The 16,419-nt window shown below is 40.6% G+C and overlaps 1 protein-coding gene across 9 annotated transcripts in view; it reads left to right on the top strand.

The window, feature by feature from the left end:
• GSAP (gamma-secretase activating protein) overlaps positions 1-16,419 on the top strand; it is a 48,123-nt gene that overhangs the window by 21,909 nt on the left and 9,795 nt on the right. For 8 of the 9 annotated variants that reach the window (XM_065049122.1, XM_065049126.1, XM_065049123.1 and 5 more), the window contains 11 exons: positions 1,379-1,456; positions 1,934-2,026; positions 3,280-3,497; positions 3,793-3,862; positions 4,566-4,648; positions 5,305-5,358; positions 9,179-9,304; positions 9,705-9,760; positions 10,160-10,191; positions 11,847-11,908; positions 13,404-13,499. In XM_065049122.1, coding sequence (XP_064905194.1) covers positions 1,379-1,456; positions 1,934-2,026; positions 3,280-3,497; positions 3,793-3,862; positions 4,566-4,648; positions 5,305-5,358; positions 9,179-9,304; positions 9,705-9,760; positions 10,160-10,191; positions 11,847-11,908; positions 13,404-13,499 — 968 coding nt within the window. The remainder of the gene's footprint in view (positions 1-1,378; positions 1,457-1,933; positions 2,027-3,279; positions 3,498-3,792; positions 3,863-4,565; positions 4,649-5,304; positions 5,359-9,178; positions 9,305-9,704; positions 9,761-10,159; positions 10,192-11,846; positions 11,909-13,403; positions 13,500-16,419) is intronic. The other variant, XM_065049124.1, reaches the window with a different exon arrangement.

Raw genomic sequence — 16,419 nt, 5'->3', positions numbered from 1 at the left:
CTCCTCCTCCCCTTGTGAGGAAGCTGTAACTGTGATGAAGTCTCCCCGCAGTGTCTTCTCCATGCTGAACAAACCAGGTGACTTTAGCTGCTCCTTGTATAGTTTCCTCTGCAAACCCTTCACCCACTTTGTAGCCCTCTTCTGGACACTGCCCAGTAGCTTAATATCTTTTTTATCCTGTGGTGCCCAGAACTGCACCCAGTGCTGCAGGTGAGGCTGCACCAACGCAGAGCAGAGTGGGACGATCCCCTCCCTGCCCATCTGGCAATGCTGTGCTGGATGCACCCAGGACAGGTTTGTCCTCTTGGCTGCCAGGGCCGCTGTTGGCTCATGTTCAACTTGCCATTGACCAGAATTCCCAGATCCCTCTCTGCAGAGCTGCTTTCCAGAATCTCATCCCCCAGTCTATATGTACAGCCAGGGTTGCTGTGTCCCAGGTGCAAAATCCGGCACTTGCCCTTGTACTTCATGGGGTTGGTGATTACCCAGTTCTCCAGTTTGTCCAGATCCCTCTGCAGGGCCTCTCTGCCCTTGAGAGTGTTGACAGCTCCCCCCCAATTTTGTGTCATCAGCAAATTCACTAAGTAATCCCTCCAGTCCTGAGTCCAAGTCACTTATAAAGACATTGAAGAGTGCTGGCCCTAAGATGGATCCCTGTGAAACCCCGCTAGTGACTGGTCACCAGCCTGACGTAACCCCATTTACTAGAAGCCTTTGAGCCCAGCCTGTCAGCTGGTTGCTCACCGCGTCTGGAGGCCAGTTATTTTCTCTGTAGTCATTTTGATTTTTCAGCTTTTCTTAGAGACTGAGGAAGTTTGGGGGCTCTGTCGTTCTTGCACCGTATCTCTTCTGGCATCCACTAAGTCTAGAATAAAATAATAGTTGTGCTGATGCAAAGCCCATGGAAACACAGCAGGTCTGAAATTAGCTTATGTTTAAGCAGAGCTGAACTAAATATACAGCAATAGGGCACACAGATAAACAAACCAGAAATTCTTTAAAGCAGTTAAAAGATCACCAAAATGTGAAGCACAGCAACCTAAAGGATTTGTGTTTGGGTGTTTTTGGGGGAGAGGTATTTTCACACAAACTTGCTCTGGGATGGAATGCTTCTTTAAACACAAACATAGGCTGTGCAGTGCATGGCCAGTTTCCGCTTGCTAAAGAACTGCTTTGTGTGGGCGCAGGTCTACTAAGCGTGGAGCAGCGCTGTTGGGGATGAAGTCTGTCTGTGCAGACAAGCCTGTAAAGTAGTCTAAAATATCCCTGTTTGGGCGTATTGGCACTGCTGAAGTTTCTAGCTGTAGAGTCATACTTGGCTTGTAACAGATGGTATTTATTGTTTGGGTGTTTTAAGAACATTATCGTTTTTCCCCAGGTTACAACAAAACTTTTACAGTTTCTCTAGAAAGAACAGAAACTCATCAATTGAAGGAAGTGGCTTTTATGAATCTTGGTAGGTTACTTGTGTAATTTCCCTGTGTGACTTCCATTCTCTGTCCCTAGTAGAAAGAGAAATGAGTAACCCCTCTCTAGAAGGAAAGGATTTTTTTCTTGACTTTAAGTAGCTGTGTTATTTCTGTGTTGTTTTGCTTCCCCCCCCTTTTATTTTTGGCATTTGCAACTGCAATACCTCACTATTGTAAACAACTTCCTCTGAAGTTACTTTGGAATCTTCTCTGGAGATCAGCTGCTGAGTTTTGAGTGTCTTGAGCCTCTTGAATCCTCCCCTGGAAATCCAAATGTATTGCTAGTTTTTCCTGTGTTAATAGAACAGCAGCTTTTAATTAACTCCTTTTATATTTCCTAGATATAATCAATTCCATCAGAGAAAAGTCAGCCAGGATGAGAATCATGTGAAACAGCCTCTTAAAGCAAATAAGTGAACAAGCAAATAAGTGCTTAATTGACCACTGTTATTTTCTTTTAATAGACTATTATGTGGCTGCTTATTTGCCTGGCCGGTTCCTGCACCTTCTGAATATTCAGCATCCTGACCTGCTGTGCTATAGTCTGTTTCTGACAGGTACAGTAAGACTGCTGCTTCAGGTCATTTTCTTGCAGTGGGAACTTGTTCAAATCTCTTTCTGTGGAAGTTGTATTTCTCAATATTTGCATTATTGCATAGTTCTGAAGGAGGAGAGAGATTAAAAAAATAAGAATAGTGTTTTTGCCACTTTCCATTTTTAAAAGAGAATCTGAATTGACATTTCATATTTCATCTATCATGATCTTCTACCTTGTTATGGAATGGAAGAAGACCTTTCACTGAATTTGTAATTATTTGCCTTGGTTTCATAGTTTCCCTTCCCCCATCTTTGCACATGCTTCTCTGTCCTCTACTGTTCTCAAATTTCACATGGAGATGTAAATTTGATTTTACATTTCCTTCCTCCAATTGAGTTGCTCTAAATGTGTGTGTTTGTAGGGTGTGGGGAGAGGAAATCTGTGTTTCCTTCACCTGATCAGGCTGATGCAATTTGATTTAGAGTCTCATCTGAGAGGCACGTTATTTCATTTCCAACGAATGTGTCTTTGTGGGAAGTGCGTTATTTTTGGAAGTGAAGGGCCTTTGTTTGAAAACAGAAATCGATTCTTCCAATTGGGTGAAGGAGAGGTAAGCAGTGGAAACTGGTGCAGGGGCAGCATCACAGGAAGCTAATACCTGTTGTATATACACAATGAAATACTGTTCTGCTAGAAATGAGTGGAAAGCATCACTGTTGGATGGTGGGCCTGATGTAAAGCGTTTGGAATCCTACTGTATAGCACTGTGGTGGTGAACCTTAGTATTGACGTAGACAAAGTGGTTTTGATCTGATGCTTCAATCAGTAATCATAGAGCAGAACCTACCTGTTCTGGCCATTGGGATTGATAAGAGGTCCACTAATATAAATTTGTATTATGATTCTGCATGTGAGCAGTTCTGCGCTGTACCCTTAGGTGTTAATTCTAGTGTTGTAGCTGTATTACTAGCCTCATGCCCTTCTGTGTTCTATGTACCCTGATTTGTCCTGTGACGGCGTTGTGAGCCTCAGGTCTGTACATCACCTCTGCTTCAGCCGTAAGGAAGGAGAGAACTGTGGACTGTGCTCCTCATTTATTTGTCTTAACCAGCCGGCACCATTCCTCCTCCTCTTCAGCATAATACCAGGGCAGCTACTTCAGGAAGCAGGCTGTTCTGTACTGCTGGGGATCTAGGATTCTTAAGAGAAGTACTGGTAGCAAACAAATCTTACATTCTTAGTCCTTTTAATTCTCAAACCAATGTTCTTCAGGTGAGGATGCAAGAATTGACATGTTGCAAAACTGCTCCATCCAATCCCCACTCAAGTCAACAGTCTTGGATTGCAATGCAGGAAGTATATATTCTGTGAGCATCAGTGAGAGTGCAGTACTACGCTTCCTACAGAACAGCAAACGAGACAGTGAGAGATTGGCAGCTCTACATTGTGCTCTGTTGTACTTCCGACACACGGAAGACTTGGAAATGCAGGTAGGAAAATAATTTCCTCTAAGTTTCAGTGACTGTTATCTTATACAAAGCATAGTCAGGGCATGCGTGATATCAGCCAAAGAAAAGTCCTGATTCACATGTACCTTCTCATAGTGCCAAGAGACTCATCAGCTGCACTGCCGAAACTGCTTTATTGGTCAAGGCTGTCCTGAAAACACTTGTCTCCCCTTCACTACTTCACACAGCGTTACTACTGAAAACAGTTTCTACAGTCTCCTAGAACACATGCTTGAACAGAAAGGTGTGACACACTCCCCTGTTTTCATTCTGACAGATTATTTGGTGGATATCTGAGAACCTGTCAACATGTCATTCTTTTGACCCCATTCAAGAATTTATCATTGGTAGGTATTGCGTTTTCCATGTCCTGAATTTTCCTGCATACCCTAGTTGTGACATAAGGAGAAGCCACAGTGTCACAAACTGACTCTCTTGTTTCCAGACATTTTGGTTACAATTTGTGTTAACTGACCTGCATTTTGCAGTGTTAGGAACAATATCAGTAGTTTAGTACATACGTAGCTATCTCAAAATCAGATTGGAAGTAAAACTTTTCAAATGCACTCTTCTGTCTAGTGGAACAAATAGTTATATTGTTATTTTAGGTCACTGGAGAGCAAATTATCTGGCTGCTGTCTTATATATCTGGGATGTAAATAATTGAGATTGGAGTGGAGGAACAAATCTCTTCTAGCCCAATCCAAACCATTTTTTGGTAAGGATTTGGCATATCATGATACTCTTCTAATAGCTGATTCCTTAGCCTGGCCAGTGTGTGTCCTGTGCCGTGAGCCTTTGTACAAAGGACCCCTGCAGTGCTGAGCTGCAGCCAAGCAGCTGACCCAGCCCTGCAGCCATCTGGGCTTCTCTTCCTCCTTTTGTGTGCAGAATGGGACCAGTTCCACCATGGAGGAAGCTTTTTCAGAGACAGCAGCAGGACTTGTCACTTAAAAAGTGTTAGCTAAGCAACAGACTGTGAAATCTATCGTTGTTAACTGATAGTTTATACAATTTTGCCCTTATAAATATTTTTTACGTTGCATTCAGCCTCCCTGTACTGCAGAATGTGTCCAGAAACTCACAACCTGGATAAACTTTTGCCTTACACGTCACTGCTTGACTGGATGGGGGTAAGATAACAGCTGGTACTTGAATGAATAGCCAGAGGGAGTCTTTTTTTTCTCCTTTAATTGGACCTTTAACTTGTATGCTTTACCTTTTCATAGACATGCTCTAAATCCACATCTATGCTTTATGCCCATTTTGTTTTGTCAAGTCTTTATCTTAGCGGTATTTTTCAGGAGTTCTGTTTTTTTTTGTCACCAAATAAAAGCATTTATAAAACAAGAACAGCTACTGTAATGGAACGGATTATTACATCTCTTAGTCTTCAATGTATTTATTGCTTATCATGAGGTTTATAATGACTACAAAATGTTTAACCAGGAAAATCATGCAATAACTTCCAGGAGGAACAGTATCAGTAGAGTTACAATTTGAGTAAGTTTACAAAAGTAAAGTAAGTTTAGGCAAGACCCTGCAGTTAGAGCAAGTAGTGTATTTGAATTTCTCTGATCTGACACAGTTCTAATACGTTGTCTTTTTCAAATGAGATGAATGAGAGAAACATTTTCCATATTTCTTTTTGGCAAAACTGAATGTACAGTTTTGGCTCACTAGCTAGTTTCACAACAGAAATGGGTAATGGAGATTCACTTAAATACCCAAGCAGGCCTGTGTTTTATGCTAATTGATTTATGTTCTTATAATTTGTCTATATTTATAGATTATCCCTGGAGTAACATGTGTGACAGACATTATTTCTATACCTGTGTTAGAGGTAAGTTTCATATAAAACACGTTTATATTTGCAGGTTAGGAGCTTTTTTTTTTTGTGGGGATTTGCTAAATCCTAATAAAGCTGTGTCCCGACAGTCCTATCCGCAAACAGGGGTGAACAGAAAATTGCTCAGTTTGACATGTCTTATGCATTTGCTAAAATATCAGCTATTCAGACTGATGTCTGCCAGCTCAGTGATGGGGTTTCGTTTCCATTTTCTGAAGAGACTGCTTCTACTCAACAGGGAAGGTCCTAAATTCTTGTAAGATTTGATTGATGTCTCTTAATTTCATAACTTAATCAGCTGCAGGTAAACTTGGCACAACAAATGTGTAGGATTTCTACATACCTCTGGGTATCCCCGCTTTGAGGGGTATTTCATAGTGCTGCCATTGATACCAGTGGTCCACAACGCTCTCACTTTTTGTCCAGAGCATCCTGTGAGTGCACTGATGTCAGGTCTCTGGCCAGCTAAACCTAGACAAATTCCAGCACAGCCTGGAAAAGGCGGAGAGCTGGATGAGGAGAGCACATGCTGTTTGGGTAGGAAATTGTACTTTCCATTGAAAACAACATGAATGATTCTTCCCGTCTTCACACTCCCTCAGCTTCAGTTTAGAGAAATATTTGAAATTTTCTTAAGTGTTCCCCTACAAAATTTGAAAGATGCTTTTAATAAGCAGCTTGTTGCGGAAGGCTAATATTGAGTCAGAGCTTGAACGCACCAGTACCAGCAACACATGGGAGTAAACTCTGGATACAGGACAATATTTTTTCATGTAGCACTTTAAAGATATGAGAGTCTGTTTCCTCCCCAGTGCTTATTAGCTATAATAATCTCATAAAGCTTCAGCATTCACAAAACCTTTTAAAATCAGTGCTCACTCACTCTGTACCAGTGTACCATCACAGCTGATCGGGGAATCAGGCTTTGCTGGGAAAGGCTGCCCTGAGAGCTGGGACACCTGGGAAAATCAGATCTTGAGAAAATTTGTTGCTAGATAATCCCTGTAATTCACTGAGGTCAAAGTTAGCAGGCTTTTAATTTGTCTGAGATTGAGCCTCAAGCCCCTGGGGGCAGATGCCTTTAACAGCTATACTTCCTGATCGTGGAACTCATTTCCTATTTCTGTCTGAAACCTAAACAGATTGAAAAGGTCAGAGTTGACCTAAGACAAATATTTCCTGCTACTTTTGACTGCAAGTTGCTCTGGCTCGAGTGAGGACAAAGCTGATAATACACAGGGTAAGGTTTAATGCCTTGGCTTTGTTACACCAGTCCAGTGACGCAAACCTGCCGTAGCTTGAGTTTAGCTGGTCAGTTGTTGGGGTTTCAGCTGGTGTATATTGTTGGCATCACAAGTCAGACCCTAGTGACAAATCTGGTCCTACAAGTAGTATTTCTTTTGCAAACATTTTAAGGCATTTCACAGAAACAATGGTGAATTGTTGCTTTGAGGAGCTTTTTGGAGTTCTCAAGCTCATGAATTGCTGAGAGCCTTTGGGAGGACTCCATATTAGCAAAAAAATTTGTGCTATTTGGGTAACAGGTGTATTTTGATCACTAAATTCCGGTTCAGCAAGAGATATTACACAGAATCTAGTGGGGGAACAGTCGGAGTCCAATTGTCAAAAAGCTTTTCATGAGGATTGCCATTAGTAAGAGTCTATTTTTTTTTTTTCTTCTTTTTAAAATCAGGAACCAAACTTGAAGGGGTGCAAATAGGCTTGGTAAGAAGTGGAGAGTGAAGGGGCTGGAGGAAGAAGGGAAGAGAATAGGAGGCAGTCCAGCAGAACAGTAAAGATGTGTAGTGCAAGCAGTTATTTGAGACATCAGCCTGGGAATAGGCAGCTTCTCTCTTGTGCTGTGTTGAGCCTCTGGGGTGAAGAGTGATGTTTTAGGGAGCAGCTGTGTAGTTAGTTACACAGTGCTGTGATACCTTCTCTGCTGGGGAGACAGTTCCCAGAGAGAGCACGGGCACCTCTTAAAGGTCATTGTCACCTTATGTCCTTTCAGAGGGGTGTAGCAGAGAGCACTTTGTTTTCAGTTAAAACAGTGCTACTTACAAAAGGCTTCCTGAGAGATTTTCATAGATTGCAACCTTGTAAGGCCTTGCTTTGACTTCTGGTAATACTATGTCTTTTAGATGTTTGTGCTTAGGTATTAATTTCTGATTTTCTAGAAATGGTCTGCAAAATAAGCACCACCTAAGAAGCAGCAGCCTGCTCTTTTTAGTCTTTGCCCTGATGATCCTCAAGAAGTAACAGATTTAATGAAAATAATCCCTTATTTTTAACTTCTGACTTTTTAATGAGGTCTAATACAATGCAGGTTTTCAATGCTATCTGCTTTTAATTCTGAAGTCTGCCACTTCCTGTTACAGACTTAATATAGGTAAGAATCTTGCTGTTTTGCTTCTTCCCTGCCACACATCAAACAAAATCAGTGTGGCCTGAATGGAGTCTTGCAGTGGTGGTGCTGTCGCAGTTGCTTAAATTGGTCACTAGATGATAGCCTTACACTGCATTTTTGATATTTCACTCATTTTATATTGGCACCCTACTGCAGTAGTAGGTTATAGATCTTGTTAGTTAGCTCCAGCAGGGTGAACATATGGTGCCATATGCACTCCTAGTTTCCAGCTGCTAAATATAACTAACATGAGGCAAAAAGGAGATTTATTTTTCTCTGCTGCAGCTACAGCAATAAAGTCAAGTGGCTGGCAGGATTGAGTCTCAGCAATTTATTTTCCTTGGCAAATTGTACTTTATAGTAGGAAGTGGTTTTCAAGGCTTCTGATGTTTTCCTCTAAAGTTATTGTCATTGTAGAAAAGCAGGGGTAAGAGAGCAAAATCCAGAGTGTCAATGCAAGACGGAGGAATATCGTGAACTCAAAACTCTCCTCCTTCCAATGTTGCTATTATAGTGTTTGTATGGGAAGGTACATGTATATAAAGGGGGGCAAGAATAGCTAGTACCATTGCTTCTTTTTGAACTGCCAAAAGGATTGCCTTAATATCATATCTTCTTCAGCAGTGATCACATCACTCCCCCTTTATAAACAGCAGCTTCCAATCTTTATACCCAGTCCAAGAACTAGCTCAGGAAACCAGTGTGTGTTTGTTTGGGTTTTTTGCCTCCTGTCTGTTCACAGCTGAGTTTAATTTCAGCATGAGAGTCAAAGGCTTTAGAATTGCTATGGAAATGTTTGGATTTTGTTTCTTTTCTGAGATGAGGCACTGTTATTTGAGGTTGGCAAATGGATGTTTTTAATGTAAGTATTGATGCAGCTTGAAAATAGTGGCAGACTGCAGCTGCTGGGGTCATGGTGGTGGTCCTCTATTTGGAACTACTAGAAACCCAGAATGGGATTTATTTGACCAAATGTAAACATTTACATCTAAGTCAGCTGTCTAAGGCTCCTTTCACAGTCAGCAGAAGTCTAGACAATATGGCCAGTGTAGTCTGTGGTGCAGTTCTTCCCATCCCACCCCAAACATCTGAAATAGGTCAGATCAATTACAACCTAGAAGTACTCACTTCTTCCCAGTGACTTGAAAGCATCTTAAGGTGTCAAAATATCTGCATTACAGGGACCAAATCTTGACCACAAGTTGAAGTGCTACCCCTGCTGTCAAATCAAAGAAATCAAAGTCCTAGAAAAAAATAGTGTAACTGCGTTTGTTTAACTTTTTTCACTTAGATTGTGATGAAGCAACATTAATCACAATTCTTTCCAGTCACTTAGTGGGAAGATGATCACGTTTTCTTTTTTGAGAGAGCAACCTGTGTTCACTCTTTCCCTGTAATACTTTGCAGTTCCAAAACTCTAAAGGCTTCTGGGAGAAACTCAACTCAAACTTGGAGAGTGTGAAGTATGCAGAGCCACACTTGCATTACCACAATAACGTGCTCAGGAAGGAATGGCTTAACCTTTCAGAAGAAGTAAGTATGCATGTGCTGAAACGATCTCCAAGTTGCCTCTGAAGTGGATGTTTTAATGCCAAACATGGAAGAATTGGCTTTTATATTTTGAGGATAAAGAAACGGGAATCTGATTATGGGAAATGCAATAGCTTAGAGTCATTTTACTTACAAGGTGATTGCCTGTAAGTCTTAATCTGTTAATATAGTGTGATAAACTAAATAAAATCAGAGCTTGCATGTACCTGTATTGTCATGTGGGTTCAATGTGAGTAGCTGGAAAGTGGGTTGAAGCCCCTCTGTGCATTATTTCCATTGGAAGGGAAAACCAGCTTCATTTCTCATCTGCGTTTTATCAGGGTGTATTTTAGTTGGCCTTCTACTTTGTTAATCTGGGGATTTCTGTTTGTTTACAAACCAGAGAGAGGAAAGAAGAACCACAGCATATTTGAGGCATATTTTTGATAATGCCAAAAAGTAGGTACTGTTTTCTATTTTTACACTTTCTTATTGTGTTGAAATATGTTGAAGGATTTAACATGCTGATTGGTTGATTAGGTATCTAATTAGGTATCTTTAAAGATTATCCAGCTGAACACCAGTTATTGGAATCCTTGTAATCACTATAGCATGATCTGAAATATCCAGGCCTCTAGAGCTAAGGAATGAATGGTGGACATGAAGAGTTATTCTTAACCTAGACAGGTAGAATTTTTTTGATGCTATTTAATATATTTAAGTGTAGTCAGATGTACAGTTCTTGAATTTCTTTATCTGTCTTTGAAAGACGAAAGGGTCACTTAGCCTTTTAATGTCCTTATGAAATCCTTTAGAGTAATGCATATGAAACAAGCTAATTGTTGTTTGCAACCCCAGGGTGCTTTCTCATCTGGACACTTGGTACTCTGGTAAGTTAAACTTGTCTTGATGTAGGCCTTTATGGTTTATTAGAATATTTCTATCTAGCTGTTGGTGGCTAAAAATTAATTGCTGTGTGTTTTCAGCACTGAGGAGTTTGTGGCATTGAGATGAGCGGTTATTAAATTAGAGGGTAGTGGTAGGATCGTATACTGACTAGGAAGCCTTTGAAAATCGAGTTCCTACTTCATATTGGATCTAACAACACAAGCAGTAAACTTTTGTATGGTAAGGATTTCTTCTTCAGTTTTTTTTTCCTCTTGGAGCACAGTCTCAATGAGACTGTTACTGTTGAGTCTTGTCCACTTACAGCTGCCTTTGCAACTCTAGAGCTTGTGTACAGTAGGAGATTATAGCTGGTGACAAATCATGATGTAGAGAAAGCAGACAGAATGAATTTCCTTAGGCCATGGGCACATCAGATTTTGTGATGTTCAGTTCCTCTATCACAGACACATAAAACTGAGTTTAACAGTAAATTATTTTCCTGCTGTTCACACATCAGTGCCTTCTATGTGCCCTGTCACTGTGTGCTGTGAAATGATGCTGATCTAAGTGCTGCTCTCTACTTTTTTTTTTTTTTACAAAGAATTTTCAGTACGTTCATTTGCAGCCCCTAACACCGGTCACCTGCACTGCTGCTGGTTATTGCTATGGGCTCTGACCTTGAGAGACTTGTACCAACTTTGCTAGCCTCGGTTCCTGTTTTCTAAAGGTGCTTATTGATGAAGTGAGGTGTTTAATTGGTAATGTCAAATTCCTAGATAGCTGCCAGCCAGTAGGAAGCATTTATGTAGTGTACCTTTCCTATAGATTTTTTTTCTTCAGGTCCTTTAGGATCAAGCAACACAGGTCTTTGTGCTGCTGTAAGTGGTGGAGTAAATATTTCAAGGTGAGAAAAGATGGCTGCAAAGAACTCTGTAAAAATTTAGCACTTGGGTATGTGAAATATTGACATGATTTTGTACTATATGATTAAATAGGAGATTATGTTTCTTTTTCCTTTGCTGTTAGTAGACAGAAAGCACTGATTAGGAAATACAGGGTATTAAGTTTTGGTACATGTATGATAGCCTCCATCCATTTAGTTAGAAAAGTTGTGTTCCTTTGCACAGTGGTCTGCAAATCTGAATAACAGAAGCAGCCAGACATTGGGAGAGAACCAGGGAAGTGGGAGGTGATTCCGTGGAGTATTTACGTTGTCTAGCCGTTTCCTTGGAAAAGCCATGCAGCTGTTTTAGCTTGTTTGTTTGTAAATGACAAGATCTAAATAGCATATGCGTTTGCACTGGTGTTACCAGAAGTTTTTCAGTGCCTCTTTTCTCTACTGTATCACCACACTGTGCCAACTCTTACTTAACTATCAAAGAAAAGAGTAATGCAGATCAAGTGTAAAGTGGTGTGACACGCTTGTACTCCTCTAAGCTCAATGTTAAGCATTTGAGGGAGAAGATGGCAGATACAGGGTTATTTTCTATTCCTCAGTTCTCTGTTACACAGTCCTTGATTTGTCACTGTTTTAGTTCTGTAGGTGAGTAGATCAAGCCACAACTTCGGTTTGTATATATTTCTAAGTACTTTTGAAGCTGGTTGAAGTCTTGTGGTATTTCTATAGTGTCATGTTTTCTTGCTTGATCTATTTCAGAGGAAAGGCTGGTACCTCTCTTTCAAGAGGAGGATTATCAACAGCAATTGCTGATGGGACTGGTATGTGCTTTTTTCACAGTGTGCACTAGAGGACGCACAGCCTCAACTAATGTCAAGAGTGGGCTTACAAGTTCCAGTGCTGAGTGGAAGCTCACTCAGAGTAGCTATGGTACAAACGTGGTTTTTAATAAGTTTTTGAGTTCATAGTGATGATATCATGATATCATCTTAACAGGTCATGTTAAGGCATAGGGGAAAAACAACAATTGAAAGTTGATTTGACAAAATGCTTTTTCCCAGTGCAACTTTCCTTTGGCTAGAAAATGTTATTCCATCCTCCTTGGAGTTCATTTTAATCTGCAAGTTATTTTTGGGCTACTATACATCTCTAAAACATGTATAGGTGAATTCCCCACCCACTGCAAGATCAGAGATCTTCTTGCTCCTTGTTTTAACACCTTCTTACTATCTCCTCTATCTTCTACCTGATTTCTGGGGCTGCTATGGCTGTTCTGAGATTCCTTCCTCTTTTGTGCTGTTCTGGGTAGTAAGTCCTGTCTCCCATCCCTACCTGTGCTCTTTGTCTAAATACATATCTTCACTTATCTCTTGTTCTCAGCATGCACTGGAAGGTTTCAGCACTGCATCTGTGAAGAACATATCAACACTGTCCTGTCTATCCAAATTTACAAGAAGTTTTGTTCTTTGCAGTCTTGCCCACGTGTTTCCAAGTCCTCATTCTCTGAAGCTTCTCTACTTTCCCTCCCTGCAGTTTGAGAGATCAAAAAAGCAGGTCACTGCTGCCCGTTGTTTATGCTTTCCTATAACCTAGGTTGCTGTCCTGACCCATTGTGACTAATTTACTTGTAAACTGCTTGAGAGAGTAATTTTGTTTGTCTCGGTTTTTCTCTGAGCTCTGAAACAAATAATGCTTCACAGTAGTTCTCAGCAAAGAACCAGCATGGACTTGAGTTGCAATCAGAAGCTGTGTGAGGTCAGACAATATTTCAGAAGCAGAGAGTAGGGAATGGCATGGACTGTATGATAATAAACACCAGGTTCTAGACTTTACAATTAATTTTTAACCTGAAGTTGCCATTAATCACTCAGGTTCTCTGTTCCTTGGCTACTACCACAAACTCTATTTGTGCTAGTTTTTTCTATTTTAAAATCCCTCAGGTTTACTTGCATGTAATGAAGACTTACATTCTCAGGATTCAATGTTCATATTAAAATCTTTCTTTTACCCTGTTCGCTTGTCTTGACCCAGAGACATGCAAGAACTGTAAGCTTTTTCTCTCCAATATCAATGGGAGTTCAACTTAGCACTCATTTTGCTGAATTTGTACTGAGGAGTTTTTTTGACTATTCAGATCTGCTGTTGAATTTGGCAAGACTGTGCGGTAGCTTGGGCTCTCTCTCTGAACTCAACTTTTGTGACAAAGAAACATTTGGTTGTGCTGATGCCTGTTGATCCAGCCCTGCACCTGCTGGAGCTTTTCTGTTTTTTTGAAGATGCCACAAGGACACTGAATTGTTGGCTTTTTTTCCCTAGATGGTTGCTCAGCTGAAGGATCACCTTATGAGACATTTGCAGTATGTAGGAAAACAGAAGATTGACCAAATAGTTCTGGATTACGTTGCAAACCTGGTTAGTTTGATTTCATGGTCACTGTTGTGGATAAGCATGTGTTTGTTGGGTGGGTCAGGTTTTGGGTATGTACTGTGTGTATATAACCATATATTTGGTGGGAGGAGAGAGAGTTTTTTAATGTTTAACCATATTTTGCCGCTTAATATTGCATATACTGATGAAGGAAATAATACTTAAATATTGAAAAGAGTTGTATTTGTCACTCAGAATACAGAAGAAACAGTTCCCTTTATAGTTTGTACAAATATGGTCTACTCCCAGAAGTGAAGATGTGAACTCATCCTGAAAGCTGAAAGAATGGTCTTGATATGCATTTTGTTTCCTGTAGAATGCATTGCTGTGTGTCTTGAATAATGAAAGTGCCACCAGGGGAAATACAAATTAAGAAAAAGAATTCACTCCAATATGGTGTGAGAGTAAATTATCACTACTCCTACATGCTGACCTGGATGGGCTTTTTGTGAGACAGTTCTGCCTGAAGAAATCCCTGTATATTACACTGCAAATTTGCTTTCCAAATTATTCTTTTTGTTTTTCATCCTCTTAAAGAGAAACTTTAAAAAATAAGCTGCAAAAATTGTGCATAGAAATTACCATATCTGCTTTTGTCTGTCTCAACATCAAGTCCTTTAAATTTAAAACGTGGAGTCCAAAAAAGCTCGCGTGGCAACTAGTATATAATGTTCTTTGCGCTAGCACTGTCACCCTCTTCAGCAGCAACTCCCTTCAGCGCTGTTTTCCAGGGTTGGAAATCTCAGGAACTTTCTTGAGGCTGCATCTTTTTGAAAGTGCTGAGCACATGATTTGTGCTGTCGGTGTTAGTGTTCTCTGAGCCACTGCACCTGCCGCTGAGGTTACTGACCTTGTTCATCAGGCCTCGCTCTATAGCTTGGCAAGTTGTTTCACTGGTAATTGTCAGTCTTTTCCGTATCTTTATAGGAAAGAAAAAAATCTAGTTGCTGATTAAACTAGGAACAGGACAGCATGAGCCAGAGCTTTGTACCTGAAAACAGTGCTGAAAAAAGCAGAAGTGGAATGTTTGTTCTCCTTTCATTTTTTTCCCAGTTATCATTCTTAATATGAACTAAGGTTAAAAATATGAAAACACCTATGCAGCCTTGATATGCAAGACTAAATTATTGTAGACTAAATCTTATTAACAAAACAAATCTCAGCCCTCCCCATCAGCAAAAACTTAGGGTTTTTTTTAACATAACCGGAAGCAAGAATTCTCTCAATTCAACTTACAGAATTCTCCACTAGACAAGTTAGTTAGAAAAACTACTGTAAACAAAGATAAGATATCTCTAAAAGTTGATTCTGCCCTCTGGCTGATATATCTTGGGTGCTCTTTGGAAATCTTTAGAAATTATTTCATTGTTGGACTTGGGTTTCTGTTTATCCTGATCAGAAGCCCTTACATCTTAAGCCTTTTTATATCCTAAATGTTTGGAAGTTCTTCAGGGGAATGAATTGTTATGATTCTTAGTACTGTTTTCTGTAGCTGAGCTACTGAAACTAATGAAACAGCAAGAGACTTGAAATGATTTGCTTGTCTGTTTGCTTTCATAAAATTCTGTTTTATTACATTCAGGAGCAAAGGAGTGGCTGAGAATAGGGCACCATTGTGTGTAGCCGCTGTGTAAATCAATTGCAGCTGAAGTCGAAGTAGCTGAGACATGGGGGCATTAACAGTTTCTCATAAAACAACAGTGGCTGGTTGCTGTCAGAACTGTGTGTGTTTGTGTACAGAGAAGTAATGTGGGGAAGTGTGAATGAAATGTCTCAGTGGAAATTCCCGTGTTTGCTAAGGAGAACTGCAGAGCCTGGGTTTGCCTGGTTACCAGTTCATATTCCACTTTGCCTGCAGTAGTGGTTTGCATGTCCATGTTCTCTCTCTCCCCTGTGTCTCAGCTTTACTCTGTATCTGTTTCTCTCATTATTTTCATCTCAGCAGGGCAGGGAAGGGGGGACATAACTTACAGAAACAGTGTGACCTTTGCTGTTCTGACAGCAAGTGGAAGAGGAGGCAGAGGGAACAACCAGCCTGTGGCCCAAGGCAGACCAGAATAGACTGTTAAAGGTTCTCTGACAGTTGCTGCCGTGGCTGCACCTTTCTGACTGCTGCCTGTGGCGAGCTGTCACCTGAGGTGGCCTCAGCTGCAGAGGAACAGAAGGCAGACACCATTTGGATTCAAGTTTCCTCAGAAGAAGGACTGTGTCATACTCCTTGCACAGGAGGCAATCTTGTCTTACTCCCTTTTCTCCTTTGGTCTTGAGTCTTTTCTTTGCCTGCTTCTATGTCTTTCCCGTAGGAACAGCCACAGAAGCTGAAAACTTGTGGTTCCAAATGACCTTAGTGGAACTTTAGCCTGCTCAGATCCTTTGCTTGGAAATGTAGATGGCTGGAGACAGCAAGCTGCTTTGCAAGTGTCAGCCTAAGCCCTACTGCATGCACTGTTTTGCCATGGATCATGTGTTCTTTTACTAGTTTAGAGCAGTCCAAGGGAAATGGTTTCTGATACATGCCCAGGAAAGCTTCATGGAGTATGTCTTTGTTACTGAATGAAGAATGGCTTTGCCTGGAAGGTGTGGGCTTAGCTCTTAATTTGGTTCCCCCAGAGACCCGCTGCTAGCCTTGGCGAGGAAGCTGCTTGTACTCCCTCTAGAAAACAGATATTTCCTTTCTCCCATGCACGTTGTCATATGTGTCATGTGCTGAAAAAAGTTCGGGATATAGCTTCTGTTTATGTATTTTCTATAGTGTTCATTGTGGCTGATCTCCAAAGCAAGTAGTGCTGTTGGTGGGGGTGTAATGTCACAAGTATTTAAGTATTTTGTGATAGCTAGATTGACTATGGCTTAATAGTTATCTTTCTATACTCTGCAGAAGCTGTACAGTTGGCTGTAATGCAAA

Source organism: Columba livia, chromosome 1 (assembly GCF_036013475.1).
Source record: "Columba livia isolate bColLiv1 breed racing homer chromosome 1, bColLiv1.pat.W.v2, whole genome shotgun sequence".
NCBI classification, from domain to species: Eukaryota; Metazoa; Chordata; class Aves; order Columbiformes; family Columbidae; genus Columba; species Columba livia.
Note: the sequence above shows the minus strand (reverse complement) of the source record. Positions and strands in the feature narration are given on the sequence as shown.